This window comes from Prunus avium, chromosome 8, assembly GCF_965620075.1.
Source record: "Prunus avium chromosome 8, drPruAviu1.hap1.1, whole genome shotgun sequence".
Taxonomy (NCBI): domain Eukaryota; kingdom Viridiplantae; phylum Streptophyta; class Magnoliopsida; order Rosales; family Rosaceae; genus Prunus; species Prunus avium.
Genome location: NC_142291.1, coordinates 36,063,008 through 36,079,602, shown reverse-complemented (window position 1 = coordinate 36,079,602; position 16,595 = coordinate 36,063,008). Strand labels below are relative to the sequence as shown.

General features: G+C 37.7%; 4 protein-coding genes and 1 non-coding gene across 5 annotated transcripts; 2 read left to right on the top strand and 3 right to left on the bottom strand.

The window, feature by feature from the left end:
- Window positions 1-1,206: 1,206 nt before the first annotated feature.
- Window positions 1,207-5,509, bottom strand: LOC110756992 (GPI transamidase component PIG-S-like protein). Its single transcript, XM_021958508.2, has 13 exons — window positions 5,260-5,509; window positions 4,467-5,139; window positions 4,141-4,225; window positions 3,964-4,053; window positions 3,641-3,714; window positions 3,445-3,529; window positions 3,255-3,344; window positions 2,640-2,770; window positions 2,441-2,522; window positions 2,292-2,339; window positions 1,889-1,961; window positions 1,670-1,773; window positions 1,207-1,584 (listed from the first exon to the last, which is right to left on the bottom strand). Exons 1-13 carry the CDS (start codon window positions 5,420-5,422, stop codon window positions 1,468-1,470), a joined length of 1,815 nt encoding a protein of 604 aa, XP_021814200.2. The 5' UTR covers window positions 5,423-5,509; the 3' UTR covers window positions 1,207-1,467.
- Window positions 5,510-5,567: 58 nt separating this feature from the next.
- Window positions 5,568-5,640, top strand: TRNAK-UUU (transfer RNA lysine (anticodon UUU)). Its single transcript has one exon. It is a non-coding gene; the product is annotated as a tRNA-Lys (tRNA).
- Window positions 5,641-5,912: 272 nt separating this feature from the next.
- On the bottom strand, window positions 5,913-9,468 carry LOC110756989 (putative methionine--tRNA ligase). The gene is made up of 14 exons (XM_021958503.2): window positions 9,240-9,468; window positions 8,987-9,131; window positions 8,729-8,882; window positions 8,428-8,583; window positions 8,063-8,293; window positions 7,777-7,920; window positions 7,580-7,670; window positions 7,363-7,469; window positions 7,128-7,242; window positions 6,894-7,012; window positions 6,715-6,780; window positions 6,500-6,628; window positions 6,254-6,397; window positions 5,913-6,159 (listed from the first exon to the last, which is right to left on the bottom strand). Exons 1-14 carry the CDS (start codon window positions 9,373-9,375, stop codon window positions 6,040-6,042), a joined length of 1,857 nt encoding a protein of 618 aa, XP_021814195.1. The 5' UTR covers window positions 9,376-9,468; the 3' UTR covers window positions 5,913-6,039.
- Window positions 9,469-10,314: 846 nt separating this feature from the next.
- Window positions 10,315-13,504, top strand: LOC110757048 (Tetratricopeptide repeat (TPR)-like superfamily protein). Its single transcript, XM_021958567.2, has one exon. It carries the CDS (start codon window positions 10,470-10,472, stop codon window positions 12,291-12,293), a length of 1,824 nt encoding a protein of 607 aa, XP_021814259.2. The 5' UTR covers window positions 10,315-10,469; the 3' UTR covers window positions 12,294-13,504.
- Window positions 12,494-14,896, bottom strand: LOC110757049 (B-cell receptor-associated protein 31-like protein). The gene is made up of 2 exons (XM_021958571.2): window positions 13,938-14,896; window positions 12,494-13,099 (listed from the first exon to the last, which is right to left on the bottom strand). The coding sequence occupies exons 1-2, from the start codon at window positions 14,221-14,223 to the stop codon at window positions 12,729-12,731; spliced, it is 657 nt and encodes a 218-aa protein (XP_021814263.1). The 5' UTR covers window positions 14,224-14,896; the 3' UTR covers window positions 12,494-12,728.
- Window positions 14,897-16,595: the final 1,699 nt, after the last annotated feature.

Genomic DNA, 16,595 nt, shown 5'->3' with positions numbered 1-16,595 from the left:
TTCTATTAGATATTTATAAAGATACCCATTCCTAGATATGTATTTATAAAAATACCCAAACACTATTTAAACATAGAAACACACCCAAAATCAACCCCACAATCAACAATTGTATATTTTTTGGGTGTGTTTATAAATGGGTTTTGAGAGTGTGTAATGATGGATTTTGGGTATGTTTATAAAGTGTTTTGGGTGTTGGGTATTTTTATAATTTCAGCCCCCATTTTGGGTATTTTAGTGAAACTCCCTTCTATTTAGCTCCTCAATTTGAAGGAGCCAAGCTTTGCGCATGCTCCATTTTGCTCCGTTTTCCCATGCCATTTTATTTCTTATTTTCTTGGCACATAGTCAACAAAAGCCAAGACAACCTAGTTTTTTTGGAAGGATAATAATTGGTATTTAGATATGATTTTTTTTGGTTCTTTTTTTTAAAAAAAAAATCCTCAGAAACTGAGTTGTATAACTTTTAGTATATATATATATATATTAGAATGCTAAAAGGTGATTGTCTCCTAGTCTTTTATTCTTATTTAATAAAATATTTTATATTTTAACATTTTTATCAACCAAGGTCTATTTGGAAATTTTGAATTTTTCACCTGTCCCTTTATAAAGGCAATGAGAGATTTATTCGGACCCAATTCAACAAGGAAAAACCCTGTAGTCCGTTTCTTCGATCACTCTCTTGCTCCATCTCTCAGGTTCTCAGCGGCCGCTCTCTTCCTCTTCCTCCTCCTCCTCCTCCTCCTCTCCCTGATCTCAATTAATTCTTTGGCTTAACTGTTATATTTTTTTGCAGACAGAAACTGCAAAAAAAATGGTGCTCCAAGCAATGAAGAGGGGTTTGGGGAAGCTGCCCGCCCCCCAGGCCACCAATTTCAGGGGTTTACATGCTGAAGGAGACGAAGCAGACAGCCGAAGAGGCGTTTGAGAAGGTCAAAAAGCTTGTCCAGGAGCATCAGGAGCTGCGCCTCAAGCACCAGGAGCTGCTCCGCGAAAACCAACAGCTTCTCAGCAAGAACCAAGAGCTCACTCAGCGTTCCAGTTCCAGTTCCACTCCTGCTGGCCCTCCCCAGTGATCGGATCAGATCAGACGACTTCATCATCATCTCCCTCTTGCTTGATGATCTCTGCGTCTTGCTATTTTCTTCTTGTTCATTTTTTATTGTTTTGGTTCAACAATGTGATAGTTTCATACACAGCATGTGCTCAAAAGAAGCATGTTATTTGGTACAGTAATGGGATGGGATAAAAAAAAATCATAACTTTTCCCTACTTCCTTTGTCACTTAATCCCAACGCCACAAGAAATATCACTGGCAGTTGAATTGCATTTTCTTTTTCTTCTAATACAAGTGATTGTCTAAACTATTCTAAATCAATCTAATCTATTCTCCGCTCGAACACAAATAATGGAATGGAGCCTTGCTTTGTGTCAAACTCAATTGATTTTAGTGATATCATCTCCTCAAGATGATATCACTTTGGTCTTCCATGCTAAGTACTTCTTATTTTCTTGCTTGTACCTTCTCCATTCTCTTACAGCTGCTAGGAGGACATGTATTGAAACTGGCAGAAAAAAAGGCTGTACACATAGCACAAAACCACTTATCAGAACAGTCATTGCGTTAAATTTTTAGTGTCAAAATAAGCAGGTCTTGGAAACAAACCGAATAGACAGCAAAACAGTGCTCGAACGAATAGTAGCTGACCGACATGATTGATGGATGAAAAAATGCATCCTCTGCTAGAGATCTTGCTTGCCTAGAGGACACTGACGATAAAACAACTATTTGTTTGAGTTTCTTTGCAATATGAGATTATATACACAACAGATCCTTGAAATGAATACCACAAGTAAACTATCAACAAGGCGTATACGAACATACCAGCTGAAGCATTATAAATACCATGTGAGGCATTAGTTTGAGCCAACTTTGCTGCCTCCAGAGAATACTTTACCTGCTCAAGGAGAAGGCCGCAAAACTTAGCTACTTATTCTCTTAACATATCCAGAAACAGATTAGAAGCACAAGAGTTTAAAATAAAAAAACTAAGTTGATCATAAAGAGGAGTTATGACTTTAATACAGCTGAAGCTAAATGAATAACGACTCAAGAGAGACAGATCTCCAATTCAGTTATTCATCAGGATATGAACAAATTTTTTAAATATATACAAACAACTAAATGCAATTATGCAACAGTTCTTCAGCATAACAACTTTTGGAGAAACCTTTATGCTACTGATGTAAAATGGAACATTAAAAATATTGTGCTATTGATTTGTCACCTGCTTCCCAATCTCATCCATGATAATCATCCTCGGCAATGATTGAACCTGCAAGGAAAAAATTGTCACTCTGATACAAATCTGGCTTAATCAGAGAAATAGGTTCATTAATGCCTAAACTCAACAAAAGTAAACGACGAGAGACGTACCAATCTGGAAAGAGATCCAAGGGTTGTAGCACATGAATGAAGATTAAAACAGGTATGCATCCGCGATAAGACATCCAATTCCCTGCAGAAGACTGATCACTAAGAATACCCTCATTTTGCTGAATAACCTTAAAAATCGATTCCAGAAATAGCTTAAACCACAAGGTTTCTAACTTGACTTTAACCAGAATGTTCTTACCATACCGTGAAGCCCCTTTCACTAGCTAAAAGGCTGGATGTGCCTGAAGCCCCAACATATAGGTTATCAGATTTAAAACCAAAAAGTTGCCGGAACTGCCCCATGAAAACTTCAAAAACCTTCTGAAGATCCTGTTTCAGAATGTGCATGCATCAATCTGCGATAATAGAATATGGACTTCTAGTCTGTGATGTGGCACATACGAATTCTTTTCCTTGTGTACTTTGAACATTTTTCTAGAGAAACAATTTTTTCATATGCCTCAGAGGATAGAATTAGGAAACTTAAGATGTACATGCTTTTGATTTCTTCAATATCCAATAAGGCTCCATAGTAAAAGAAATTAGAAGGTAGATATTACCACTCCAACAGATCTAATCCTAACATCTCCTCCAGTAGGTATTTCAATTATTCTTCAGTAAGCTTTAAACGTTTTTTCAGTAAAAATGATCTCTATTGAGCTTCCAATTCAACATGGCAGAAAATGAAGTAACATTATTTACAAATACAAAGACGTAGGTAAGCTTTGATACACTTCCACTTTTAAATTGAAAACCCCATGTTCAAGAGATGGACAAGTCATACACTTGGACAAAATTATAAAAAGCTTCTAACCTGATGCGAAATTGTATGCCTAGAAGGATGCTTACTTTCTGAATCCTTCCGACAGGTTTGGGGATTCCAAACAATAACGCCTCCCCACATCTGTAGCATGCCAATCATCAAAATTTATTCAGATCGGAACATTCCACAAGAAAAATCTGAGAACACTAAATTTAAAGATGATGAAGGGATAATAACTAACTGGAGATATAAAGCTATTTGTCTTAGAAATCTCTCCATCTGGAAGCTGTAGGAGAAGAGGGCACTCCTTAGCAGACGGGATATATCTGACAACAAATTGAAGGGGAATTTCAACTCAATATGATCACAACCTAACAATCAGAAAGTATATCAAGAAAATTAATTGAATAACAAAAAGGATTGAGTTAGAAATATACATCACAAAGTGCAACATCTTTGACCTCCCACCAGCTGCGATGGATGTATCCAAGTGCCACTCATTTGAATTCACCTATTAAATTTAACCAACATTGTTATTATAAATAATAACAGTAATTCCATATTAAGAAGTTTGTCCATGAACACATATATGGATATTTATTGAACAATACAAACATCTACCCACATATACATGCATACTAATGGTCTTTTAGAGTTTGTACCCAAACAGTTACGAATTTAAAGAAAATGCAAGTAGTAATATGATTTTTTCTCTAGTTAACAATCATATCATGAGAAGTGAAAGGCTAATGGAGCATACAAAGAAAGGTAGATCCTTGGTACTAAAGATGTAACTGTCCCACTTGTCATCCCAGTAAGACAATGAGGACTTCGGCATATGGTATAACACCTGCCCAAGGGAAAGAACAAACTCAGATCACAACACCACAAATTCAATGGTATTACCATTTTCAAAAGAAAACAGAAGATCTCCTACCTGACTTTCCACACTTATGTTTGCTACGGGTTTCATAGCCTCGATAATAGGGGCCAACAGAGTCTCATCTACTGATTGAAAGTCCCTGCGGTATAAAATGAATGCATGATGAACACACTTGAAGATAACTATTTGGACTTCATTTCAACAAGTGTTCAAGCATATACAAAATGGAAGTCACCTAATAATCTATCAGACCATTCAACTTAAATTTAACCATAATTCAGACGAAGAAATAATCATGCACACAAATCAATCGTGTTAACATAGCACCATGATACTCGGAACAATTGAGCTTAAAATGAATTTATGGAAAAGCTCCATACCAATCATAAACCCAATCACGTGGATCTGCATTCAGCAGATTAAACGAAAGAACAACCGTTCCATCTGCCCCAACAGGCATAAACTCTCCATGAATCAAACCTTCCTCCTTCCCGCCATTCACAAACACTTTAACAAATATCTCTGCCGCCCTCGACACCGCCTCGGCCTCCGAAACCCTACCAACAATCCAAGCATGCCTGTACTTGCCCACCACGGCTCTCACCTCCTCGCCCCCTTTCACCACCACCACACTATACACCTCCCCACCTGAACCCGAGTTGGAACAACCTCCCAGCACAGACTCCAGAGCCTCATCTACGGCCTCATCGTCGCCGTCCAACTCAACGGAGCGGATGGCGCCACATTCCGGCGAACAGGAAGCGGTTCGGGATTGGAGACAGTGGGAATTTGAGTTTAGGACTACTGAGACAGTGTGGTTGGGGCTACAGGTGCCGCATTGAGGAGTTTGGGAGGTCAATTTGGTCATTTGTCTGAGGATGGAAGATTCTAGAGTGTCAATGGAGGATTTCCAGTCGAAGCCGATGAAGATTGCTTGTAAACGACATGGGAATTGGAATGGTTTGGAATCGATTTGAGCTGAGAGGGATTCGATTTCTCGAAACGGCAATGGCGCGCGGTAGATTTCCACGGATTTGTATATGAATGGGACACCTATATGCAAAATCAAAGTAAGAAAGAAGCAAATAGAAATAAGAGAGAGAAACATATATATATATATATATATATATATATATATATCTCTCTAGAGAGAGAGAGAGAGCGAGAGGTGACCTAGAACGAAGGAGAAGAGGACTGAGACAGTTAGGATCAGACGCTTGACTCCTGGTTTTGTTTTGCGCATGGTTTTGGGATCGAAATCTAATGCTGGCTCTTGCGGTTTAGATGTTTCTGGGGCTTCTTTTGCAGGAAGCAGAGGTTCTGTGATTTCCGCCATGGTTGTTGAGGCACTGAAGCTCTCGAGTTCGTGCTCGTGCTGTTCTCACTCGAGTTGAGCAAAATTAGAGAGAGCCTGGAATTAGAGAAAAACTAGCGGGCGTCGAGCAAGTAAATAAAACACTTTATGACCTGTAGTCGCAAATGCCGTCTTAGCTCAGCCGGTAGAGCGCACGGCTTTTAACCGTGTGGTCGTGGGTTCGATTCCCACAGACGGCGATTATTTTTCTGTTTCCATTTTTTGTTTGTTCCAGTGCTCAATAAAAGCTTCTTTCTGCTCTCATTCTCAAAATGACTGAATCTTTCTTCTTATGAAGTATAGTTTCCTTTATGCAAAATACTTTTGATTTGCAATTCGAGAAAATGTAGGTTTTTTCTTTACAAAGTAATATTCTAAATTATTTTATTTTAATGTACGAGGAGAGGAGGGGGATCAAATTCATACGGGCACACTGTCATAACCAACTGTCACGTTTTTCTTGCGAAGCTAATTTTAATTCAGAAGTTAGCTACTTGGTTTTAGAAACATTGTATTTAAAACTCATAATAATTATATTCAGATTACATAACCAGTGTAGTAGCATCCATACAGCAGGGAATATAATCATAAAGTAAGCATTAAACTTTTGTTTGCTCCAATTGCTCAGCTAATTTCCTTGCTTCAGCTTCTCCCTTAGCAACCCTTTCAGCTTGACTTCCAGAAAACTTCTTCCTGAAGGCCTCCACTTCTTCATCTTTCTGTGAAACAAGAAGTTTAATGATTACATTGCATTTGCAAAAAGGAATTGAAATGGATACTGGGGATTATGCATGATGAAATGTATATGCATACCAGTTCTTTAAACAAAGGATCTGGTGTCCCAATCTTATGACCCGCAGGTAATATTTCCCATGGTTTCTTTGCCTTCTCAAGATCTCCATTCTCAACGCGAAGCGAAAATTGATTTTCGGGTGGCAGATTGAGCTCCTTCAGCACCTTATGCATCATGAAAAGCAAAAGCATCAAGGTGAGGTGGTAGAATGGAGTAAATATAATGAGGCAAAACTGTGTTAGATGCAAAAGACCATAATGTCATACCTTGAGAGAAAATGAAGGCATGAAAGGCTCTAGCAAGCATGCAAGAAGATAAACTAGTCCAGCAGAAGTTTTCACAACAAGAGAGCAAGAAGCTTGATCTTGCTTGTAAAGTTTCCAGAATTGGCTCTCCTGCATACGTATCAGAACATGTATGTAGTAAGCAAACAATATTTGAAGACAGTTTTCAGTGCTTGCTTTAGCTTTTATGAGCTTACTTGTAAATATGCATTTCCCTCACTGGATATGCTCATTGCAATTTTCAGTGCTTGCTTTAGCTTGACCTGTTATATCAAATCGATCGGAGATAACGCAACTTCTTCGTAAATCATATTGCAAAAATGGAAAAAATAGAAGAATAGCTATATACGAAAGACTCATTTGCACAAGAAATCACCTTCTCCATTGCTTCTATGTATTGGTCCACACATATACCAATTCTTTCTGCAAACCTTTTTGTCAAGGAATGTGATTCCGCACCAGAAGCATCAGGAATAATAGATCCATATCCTAGTCCTGCAGGAATTTTTTTCATAGAAGCATGACTTAAGTTAAGCAATAAGTTCTATGTGAAGCAATAACTCAGCAAATTTTCTCTCAATTTCATGTCTGCAGCCGCTAATTAACTAACCTTGAGGTTTTGCAATGAAGCTCAACACTCGGTTAATGAAATTGCCCAAGTTATTCAGCAGCTCAGTATTTAGTTTTGCTTGCAAGTCTGTCCATGTAAACAATGTGTCTGAGACCTAATCATGACATGATTCAATAAGTACGTAAATCAGTAACAACCATTAGAATTTTCAAATATCCAAATACAATGCAAGAACTGGAAATCACTAGCAGCTGGCTGCAGAAAAACAGATTACCTCTGGCCTGTTAGTTAGCAAGTAATATCGCCACACTTCTACAGGAATGTTTGTATCTTGTACATCATTGCCAAAAATTCCTGTACCCTTGCTCTTGGAAAACTTCCCTGCATCATCCATCAATGTTAGAAAATGAAAAGTGGAAATAAATTATGATTTTAAACTTGAAGATGTCAAACTTCCACGAAGATCATTGCGTATTCTTGCCCGTGTGTACCTGCTTCATACATTAAATATTCGGTAACACTAATGCTCTTCATCAAAGTCCACTTTTCTCCAGTTCCAATAAGCGTAGATGGGAACATAACCTAGAATCAAATTATACAGCAGATAAGCATTTTGGAAACCACATACAAACTTCAGGCAGATATAGAAGTCTGAACTCCAGAATACATGAGATGAGAAAACTTTTACAGTGTGGAATGGGACATTATCCTTGCCCATGAACTGGTACAGCTCAACATCTTCAGGGTTCTTCCACCACTTCTCCCAATCAGGCGTGTAGCACGAAGTGATGGAGATATAACCGATGGGTGCGTCAAACCATACATAAAAAACCTAAGCATCATAAAATTGGCAAAATAAAGTTATCAATCTGCAAATGTAAAATGAAATCTAACAAACCCAAGGAACCTGCAAATTACCAAATATACATCAACAAAGGTAAACTCTTCAACAGTTACATAAATCAAGTGCTAACCTTGTCCTTAAATTTTTCGTGTGGAACAGGAACCCCCCACTTAAGGTCCCTCGTAATGCATCGGGATTTAAGTCCTTCTTTAAGCCATGCATATGTAGTTTGAATAGCATTCTGGCTCCAAGATCCTGCAACAGAAATGTCACTGATATATTCTTCCAATTTATCCTTCAACAGTGGGAGCTCTAGAAATAAGTGGTCTGTGTCACGTATACATGGCCTTGCCTGACATATCTGTTGATTGCAACTTTTAAGTATATATAAAACCGGGGAATGTTTAGAAGAAGCAGGTATATATAACAGGTTTTAACCAAATCCCAACAAGATTCATTGGCAGAAAGTATGAAATTCGAGTAGGCCAAACATACTTTACATCTAGGATCCTTAAGCTCAGTTGGATTCAACAGCTTTCCGCACTTATCGCATTGGTCCCCTCGTGCAGAGTCATTATTGCAATCTAGCACTGGACAACTGCCTTCGACTAGCCGATCAGCCAAGAAACGATTGCATGTTTCACAAAAGAGCTGGATTGTTGTTGAAATTCGAAACCATTGAAAGAGAAAATGACACATCCATTAGGTTAGCAGTAAAGTGAGTTTCTTTCTTCTGCAAATAAAGATGCAGCATAAGAGTTACACATTAGATGAACATCAGCACATAAATATGTACCTGCTGCATTGTGTTTTCTGTAAGCCATCCATTCTCCATCAGTTTCTTGAAAATAGATTGGCAAACTTCAGTCTGTTGGGGAGTGGAGGTGCGTCCAAATTCATCGAAACATATATCGAACCAATCATAGACCTCTTTATGAATTGCATAATATCTACAAATGCGAGAGCCACAAAAAGTTCATTCATAAGTCATAACCCAAGAGGCATCATTTTCAACAGGTCAAGGCAAAACTAGAAACAAAAGGCATCGCCATACTTGTCACAAATTTGCTGTGGAGTGCAATTTTCCTCCCTAGCCTTTGTCTCTGTTGCAGTCCCATACTCATCAGTCCCACATATGTATACCGCATTGTATCCACGAAGACGACAATATCTAGCGAAAACATCAGCGCTCAGAACACCTGCACCACATATATGCATGATATAGAATCATAAACGACTTAACATTTGACAAATACAAATGAAAATCAAAACAACAGGCAGACAGAGAGAGAGCAGGAGTGAATTACAGCCTATGATGGTGCCAAGGTGAGGGATGTTGTTGACGTATGGCAAGGCGCTTGTGATGAGTATGTTGCGCTTTCCCGGCACCGGTAGCTTCAGATTTCTGCCGTTGCCTTGTCTGCCGTCTGATTGATCATCCATGTCTTGCTGCAGCAGCTAAGTTTTGAACAAAGAATATCAGTAGCTCCGTTAATTCACAAAGACTAATAAGAACACAAGTCAACTTGTGGGGAGAGAATAAGGCACTGCCAACTTTATGCTCACCTTGGTGATCAAGTCTCTAAAACGAAGGAAGACGTCAGCACCACTGACCAAAAGAATCCAATATAATTTTCCAAATTGGTTCCTTCCACTAACAGAATCTAATTGGTCAAGTCTTTTCAGCCCTCAGACTTTATTCTCTTATTCTTTTTTCTTATTTTTGTGCTTAATTTTTTAACAATGGATTATGAGGAACGGAAGAATTAATTAACGATTAGTAAAAGCTAAGACCAACCACTGTTAATAAAAGATTGGTATGGTGTTTTAATAAAGTTGTATGACGTTTTTATCCAATATTGTGGGGTTTGGATACCCTCCCAAAATCATTATCAACAAGAATAATATAATCTAAGCATCTAAACTAATACAATCTACACCAACTAGCTCTTAATCTAGTTAATATTTCTCTTTTCAATATTGGAAGAGGTCACGAAATTCGAATCTTCACGCCCCAATTGCTCATGAACCTTAGCTCTAAAATACTATAATCTTTTTTTCTTTTTTCGGAAAATACTATAATCTATTTGTTTATCCTTAAACGAAATTAAGAGTTAAGACTTTTCTTAACATTAATTAACAGAGTTTCTAATTGGACTTTTCATATGTAAGCTCATAAATAAGACCTATTTCAATAAAGAAAAATATCACTAGACAAAATTGATATTTTGTTTAATTCAAAGTGTGACATTCTATACAAATTTCGAAATTGAAACCTAACAACAAATTCATAAATGAGCTTCACTTATGTTGGTATTTTATAAAAATTAAAAACAAAAGAATATTGAAGATGGTTGAGTGTCGGAGTATAATTATCATAATACTCATTTTGACATTTTACATCACAAAGAACTGGCAAAAAGAAAATTGGAAATAATTATACAAACAAAAGTCTTTATTTTCCCTCTTTTTGCAACGGCTATAAACAGAAACCTTTGTAGGTTACAGAGTCGAAGCTTTGGGCTTCCCATGCATAGATGCAGTTGCTTCCATGGCCAAGCCGCCTGAGATCTCTCCTCTTATCTTGCAAAGATAAAGCATCCACAGATAAAATTCATGCTGTTATGATATTGACAGGTACCATTACTCATGGAAACTCCTATGCCCGACTTATAGCAACGTATGCCCGAATTGGCGATATCGTGTCAGCCCGTAAGGTGTTCGATACATTGTCTCAGAGAGGCATACATGCATGGAATGCCATCATAATCGCATATTCTCGTCAATATTGCCCATCTGAAGTCGTAAGTTTATATCATCATATGATATTAGATAGAGTTAGACCTGATAGCTCGACTTTCACTGTTGCCCTTAAGGCATGTGCAAGCACATTAGACTTGAAAACTGGTGAAGAAATATGGTCTAAAGCGGTGAATTGCGGATACGAATATGATGTATTTGTGGGTTCATCTGTTTTGAATTTGTACGCCAAGTGTGGGAAGATGGATGAAGCAGTGATGGTTTTCAATAAGATGCCTAGAAGGGACCTTGTTTGTTGGACAACAATGGTAACAGGGTTTGTGCAGAGTGGAAGGCCAATAGAAGCAGTTGACATGTATAAGACAATGCAAAATGAGGGAATGGAATTTGATGGGGTTGTGCTGATGGGGTTAGTGCAGGCTTGTGCAAGTCTTGGGGACTTGAGGTTGGGTCTCTCTGTTCACGGGTTTATGATTCGGACAGGTCTTCCTATGGATGTTATGCTTCAAACCAGCCTTGTGCATATGTATGCTAAGAATGGACATTTGGAGCTAGCTTCTTCTGTGTTCAATAAGATGCCTTACAAGAATGCAATCTCTTGGGGTGCTTTGATTTCTGGCTTTGCTCAAAATGGTTTTGCAGGGCATGCACTTGAAATGTTGGTAGAGATGCAGGGTAGTGGATTCGAACCTGATTCAGTGTCTCTTGTGAGTGCACTTCTAACATGTTCACAAGTTGGATTTTTGAAATTGGGTAAATCTACACATGCATATATTTTGAAAAGGCTTGATTTTGATGAAGTTTTGGGTACTGCAGTCATTGACATGTATTCTAAATGTGGATCCCTTTCTTATGCTCGTGCTCTATTCGATCAGATTGTTTCCAGAGATTTGATCTCTTGGAATGCCATGATTGCAAGCTATGGGATTCATGGGCATGGAGAGGAAGCTCTAGCACTCTTCCTCCAGATGACGGAGACGAACATAAAACCTGATCATGCTACTTTTGCTTCTCTTCTTTCAGCCTTCAGTCACTCAGGTCTCATAGGAGAAGGCCGGTATTGGTTTGATATCATGGTTAATAAGTACAAGATCCCTCCCGGGGAGAAACATTTTGCCTGTATGGTTGACCTATTGGCTCGTGCTGGACGAGTCGAAGAAGCTTATGAGCTAATAGATTCTATGAATACTGAGCCTGGCATTGCTGTTTGGGTTGCCCTCCTGGCAGGTTGCCACAAGCATAGGAAGCTGTCGATCGGAGAGGTCACAGCAAAGAAGATCCTCGAGTTAAAACCGGATGACTTGGGAATTTATGTTTTGGTCTCGAACTTTTATGCCATGGCAAGGAAGTGGGATGATGTAGCTGGTATGAAGAAGTTGATGAAACAGACAGGAACGAAGAAAGTGCCTGGCTATAGTGTTGTGGAAGTAAATGGAGAGCTCCATGCCTTTCTTATGGAAGATAAGACCCACCAACATCATGAAGATATTATGCTACTTCTGAAGAAGTTGGATCAAGACATGAGAGCTGTGGGATATATCCCAAGGACTGAATTTATGTTGCACAATTTTGAAGAGGAACATTCCTCAGAGCAAAGATAATTATCAAATTTCTTTAACAAATTCAAATTCCCTTTACTATAAAACCCATTTGACATGATCAGATTAACCATCAAGCAGTATCATCAATCAAGTTTATTGGACCAAATACTTCTAGATTGCAAAATCTGTCAAATTTAGAAATATGCCCAGTTCCACTAAATTTGAATATTAATCAGAAAGGGGTATCTTGAAAACCGAAGGGAAAGAAAGTTTATATCAGCCTTAGAATAAAGCAAAGATGGACAAAGTGAAAAATCTAATTTCATGAGAATTACAAAATTTTCAACAAAACTGGGAAAAATAAGATACTCTGCCATCTTTCCCTCATGAAGGACCAAACAACGTCCATTTCTGGCATGAGATGTTAGACAAGAACATCACCAGTAAGCAAAATAATTCTTGAAGTTTGAACTGCGGCTGTCTTTCAAAATTTACTCAGCTCCTGTAACCTACAGACTGAGTCTGAAGATTTTGGTTGTCTTCTAACAAACGGTCATATTCAAGAAGTAGATCTGCAGCCTGTTTCTGGAGGGCAGCAACATGGGCTTCAGCAGTTTCAATGTTTTTATCTTTCTCCTTGCACTCCAATTTCAGCTTCTTCAAATCCTCTGATAGAGTCGAAATTTTTTCTTGCAGCTGCTTGATTTCTTGGGAAGATTTATCTTCCTTTTCTTTAAGCTGCATCGTCTCTTTCTGAAGTCTGTCGACTTCTTCTTTTGAAGCTCCCACGTTACTCCTCAGTCCAATAAGTTTACTTAAATAATGGTGCATCCGATCGATTATGAAGCCAAGAAACAGGGTAAAACCTGTAAGTGAGATCAAGTGTATCAGGGACAAGAAGGATCATTCACTGGATAGAAACAATAGTTGTTAGATATAAATGTAAAGCATATATAGTTAGCTGTCAGTCTACCTACTCTCAACTGGTCAGAGATCAATCACAGAGCCAACACCATACATGAAGCACTTCTGTGACTTGCTCAAGAAGACCATATAATCAACTTAAGTATTCCTTTTTTCAGTAAACTAAATGCAACTTCTTCCGGAACACGTAAAGTGATGCTGTAATTGCTAAGTGCACAAGACCAGAGAGGCGGGCCACTAGCAGCAATCAGAAGGAATGAAGAGTCTGTAGACCAAGTTTACTATTGCCAAACTTTACATGGAAATATATAATGCACTGATTGTTTAACCAGTAAGCTGGGATTGCATCATTTAACCATAAAAAAGAGAAGGGAAAGAAACAGTTCTTAACAACACTGATTTCTAGGCTAACTTCTATACCTTTTAATCAGATTCTACTGATTCAAAGAACCAGTTTTTCATGTCCAAATTTCAACACACACTCTAAAGAAGCCACACAAAAAATATTAAACACGCAGCCAAAAGATTCTTTCAATACATGCAGAACCATTGAATGGTAAAATCATAAAGCCTTAGGGTGAATCCTTCTCACAATCCGTAGGGTGATAGCCTTAAGCCCTTAAAATCTTGTTCACAGGAAACAAAACTCATTTCTTGCTGGCCTACTCTTTTCCCAACTAAAAAAAGAAACCCTAAATAAGAATCCAACTGTTGAAGTTCACAAACTGAATAGTAAAGCAAGCACTCAAAGCAACTAAGAAAAAATGAGCAGGAATATACCCATTAATGAAGCCTCAAGCAAGTGGGTTCTCCACAGAACCTGATCCATAGGTGACATAGTTCCAAGCTTTACACCTTTGTTCTGGATCTTAACAATGCTAATAAAGCTTGACAGGAGAATCACAGACATGGTGCAAGCAATGGTTTTCACAGTAGCTGGACCCTTACCCATTTTGAGCTGATCCAGGCTCTTTATCACAAGCTCCCTCAATGGCCCAATCTTTACCAATAGAAGAAACGCCACAACACCCTCAGCAAAAAGAACTAAGAACAACAGCTGAATCATCTCTGCCTGCTTCTACCAAACAACACCCACCTAGCTGCAGCTTTTACAAAGCTCTGATTTTTGCTCAACTTGTAATAAAAGTTTAAACTCACCTCACAAAAGAAGTTTCATTTCTCAGCAAGAAAAATCATAGATCCATGAACTTGTGAAGAGACTGAAAGAAACCAAGAAAGAAGCTTCCTGACACAGACTTATTAGTTGCTCTTTCTACAGGAGCAATAAATACCTCAAATTGCCAACCAAAAATCTATTCTTTCGTTGATGGGTAAGAATACTTGAAGAAAATTAGGCAACCCAGTTAGCCAAAAGCTGGTTTTATCGCCAAAAATGAGGGTTTATAAGAGGACAGATCTATGCATTCAGCGAAAATGAAGAAAGCAAGAAGCTTTTCTGCAAAAACCCATTTCTCATCATGTCAGTGACTTTTCATATAACTAGCGGTTGTAATTTGGTTTTGAAAATCAATTAATTTAGCAAGGGGGTGTGATTTGCAAATGGGTTTTGTTTTTTTCTCCAGCCCAAAGAAGGATTAAGGGATGAAAAGTAAAGGTAAGCACAGTCAAAAGCAAAGAACTTGAAGTGTAATTGACGCAAAAATAAAATTGAAAATAAAAGAGGGTTTGCTCTGTTTTTTAAGCTCTGTCTTTTTTTTGTTTTTTAAGCTCTGTCTTCCTTAACAACAAACTTGCTGGTTTTGCATGTACTTGACAAATGACCTTGACTCTTGAGAACTGAGAAGTTCTTGCTACTTCGGCATTGAAGCAAGGCCACTATTTTGTCACATGTATGATATGTCACACTTTACATGCTAAAAATTTGACTATTTATATGGCATTTTTGAAAGTTCAAGGCTATAACATAGACCAAGAAAACAGGTCCATACAGAAATCTTGGCTTCCTAAAAATAAAAATAAAACAAAAATAATTATAATCTTGGCTGCTTTTGTCCTTTGGACATATATGTCTATCAGAAACATAGGCCCCATGGGCTACATTATAAATGTCCATCGGAGAGTTGGAGAAAGAATTGCACGCAACGGAATAGCACTTTTTGTTATTTTCAGCCAATAACGCAATGACACGTGAGATAACTTTTCCAAGTGTCATTCTGTTATTGGTTGGGAATAGTAAAACAGTATTATCCTTGTTACAAGTAAGTTTTTCGGGGAGAAATGAGAGTTATTTCTTGTTAGAGTCTCCAATTGAGAGTGTTTGTGTACATGTGTGGTGTATTTTTCTTTTGGAGGATTTCTATAATTATCAAAGTGTCATCAAGATTCAAACTTAAGACCACTTGTCTGCAAGTTAATGTCTTTTTTATTGGGTTAGACCCGTTGGCATGCATGATGTATATGGCCTACACATACTTTATATTAAGCGTATGAAGAAAGTTAAACTAATGAGATTGATAAATAAATAAGTAGTGAGTTTTTGTTCAATGTAAAAACTTTATGAAAAAGCACGGAGAGTGGAGAAACAAAAAAGTTGACGAAGGATTAGTGGACTGCAGAAGTAAATTGTTTAAAATACAGAGTAGCAAAAGTGTGCTCTTTTTTTTTCTCCTTATTTTCCAAAGAATGGGCAAATATGATGGGAATACAATATGGCCCTTAGTTCAAAAGACTATCTTTATGCTAAAAGCCTCTATAATCATACAAAAGTTCCACCATTCTTTACGTAGTTGGGCATTCAGTGCAAAGCTAACAAAATTACGAATGTAACATACAAAGAGAATAAACAAATCTCGGGTGTGACGGCACCGGTATAGTGTTGGCTAAAAACCCTCCGATAATCAAATCAATAAACTTGTGTTGTTCATGGACCAGTTTTAGGTAAATCTGGGCTTCCTATTTTGGATAGTTTTTAGCCCATTAGAGATCTTGACTCACTTTCTTGGGCCTTCTTGGAGCCCAAAATAAGCTTGAGGCCCATTATGAGGGATCAAATCAAAGGTTGAATCAGAGTATTCCTTGGATTGTGACACCTGGACATCTTAATAATTTTTGGTCCCCACAATTATCACTGCAGTTATGAGCAACATCAAGAGCTACGAACAAATGGGGCTACGAAAAAACATATGGTTGGGTCGAGCTTATCGGATGGGGTATATAACATAAAAGGCCAATTACATTTTAAATAAATTCAAAAATTATTATCATTTAATAAATAAAAGTGTAATCACAACTACTTCATTCTATTTTTTTATATTATATAAATGTAAATATTTATTTATTTTAAAGCCTATGCCTAAACAAAACTCTTCATAAATAAAGATAAGAGAAAAATAAAAAATATTATCATATACGTAAGCGAGTCGAGGAGCTAGTATAGTATTTATACGGTGTTTTATTGTTTTATGAAATATTAAGATG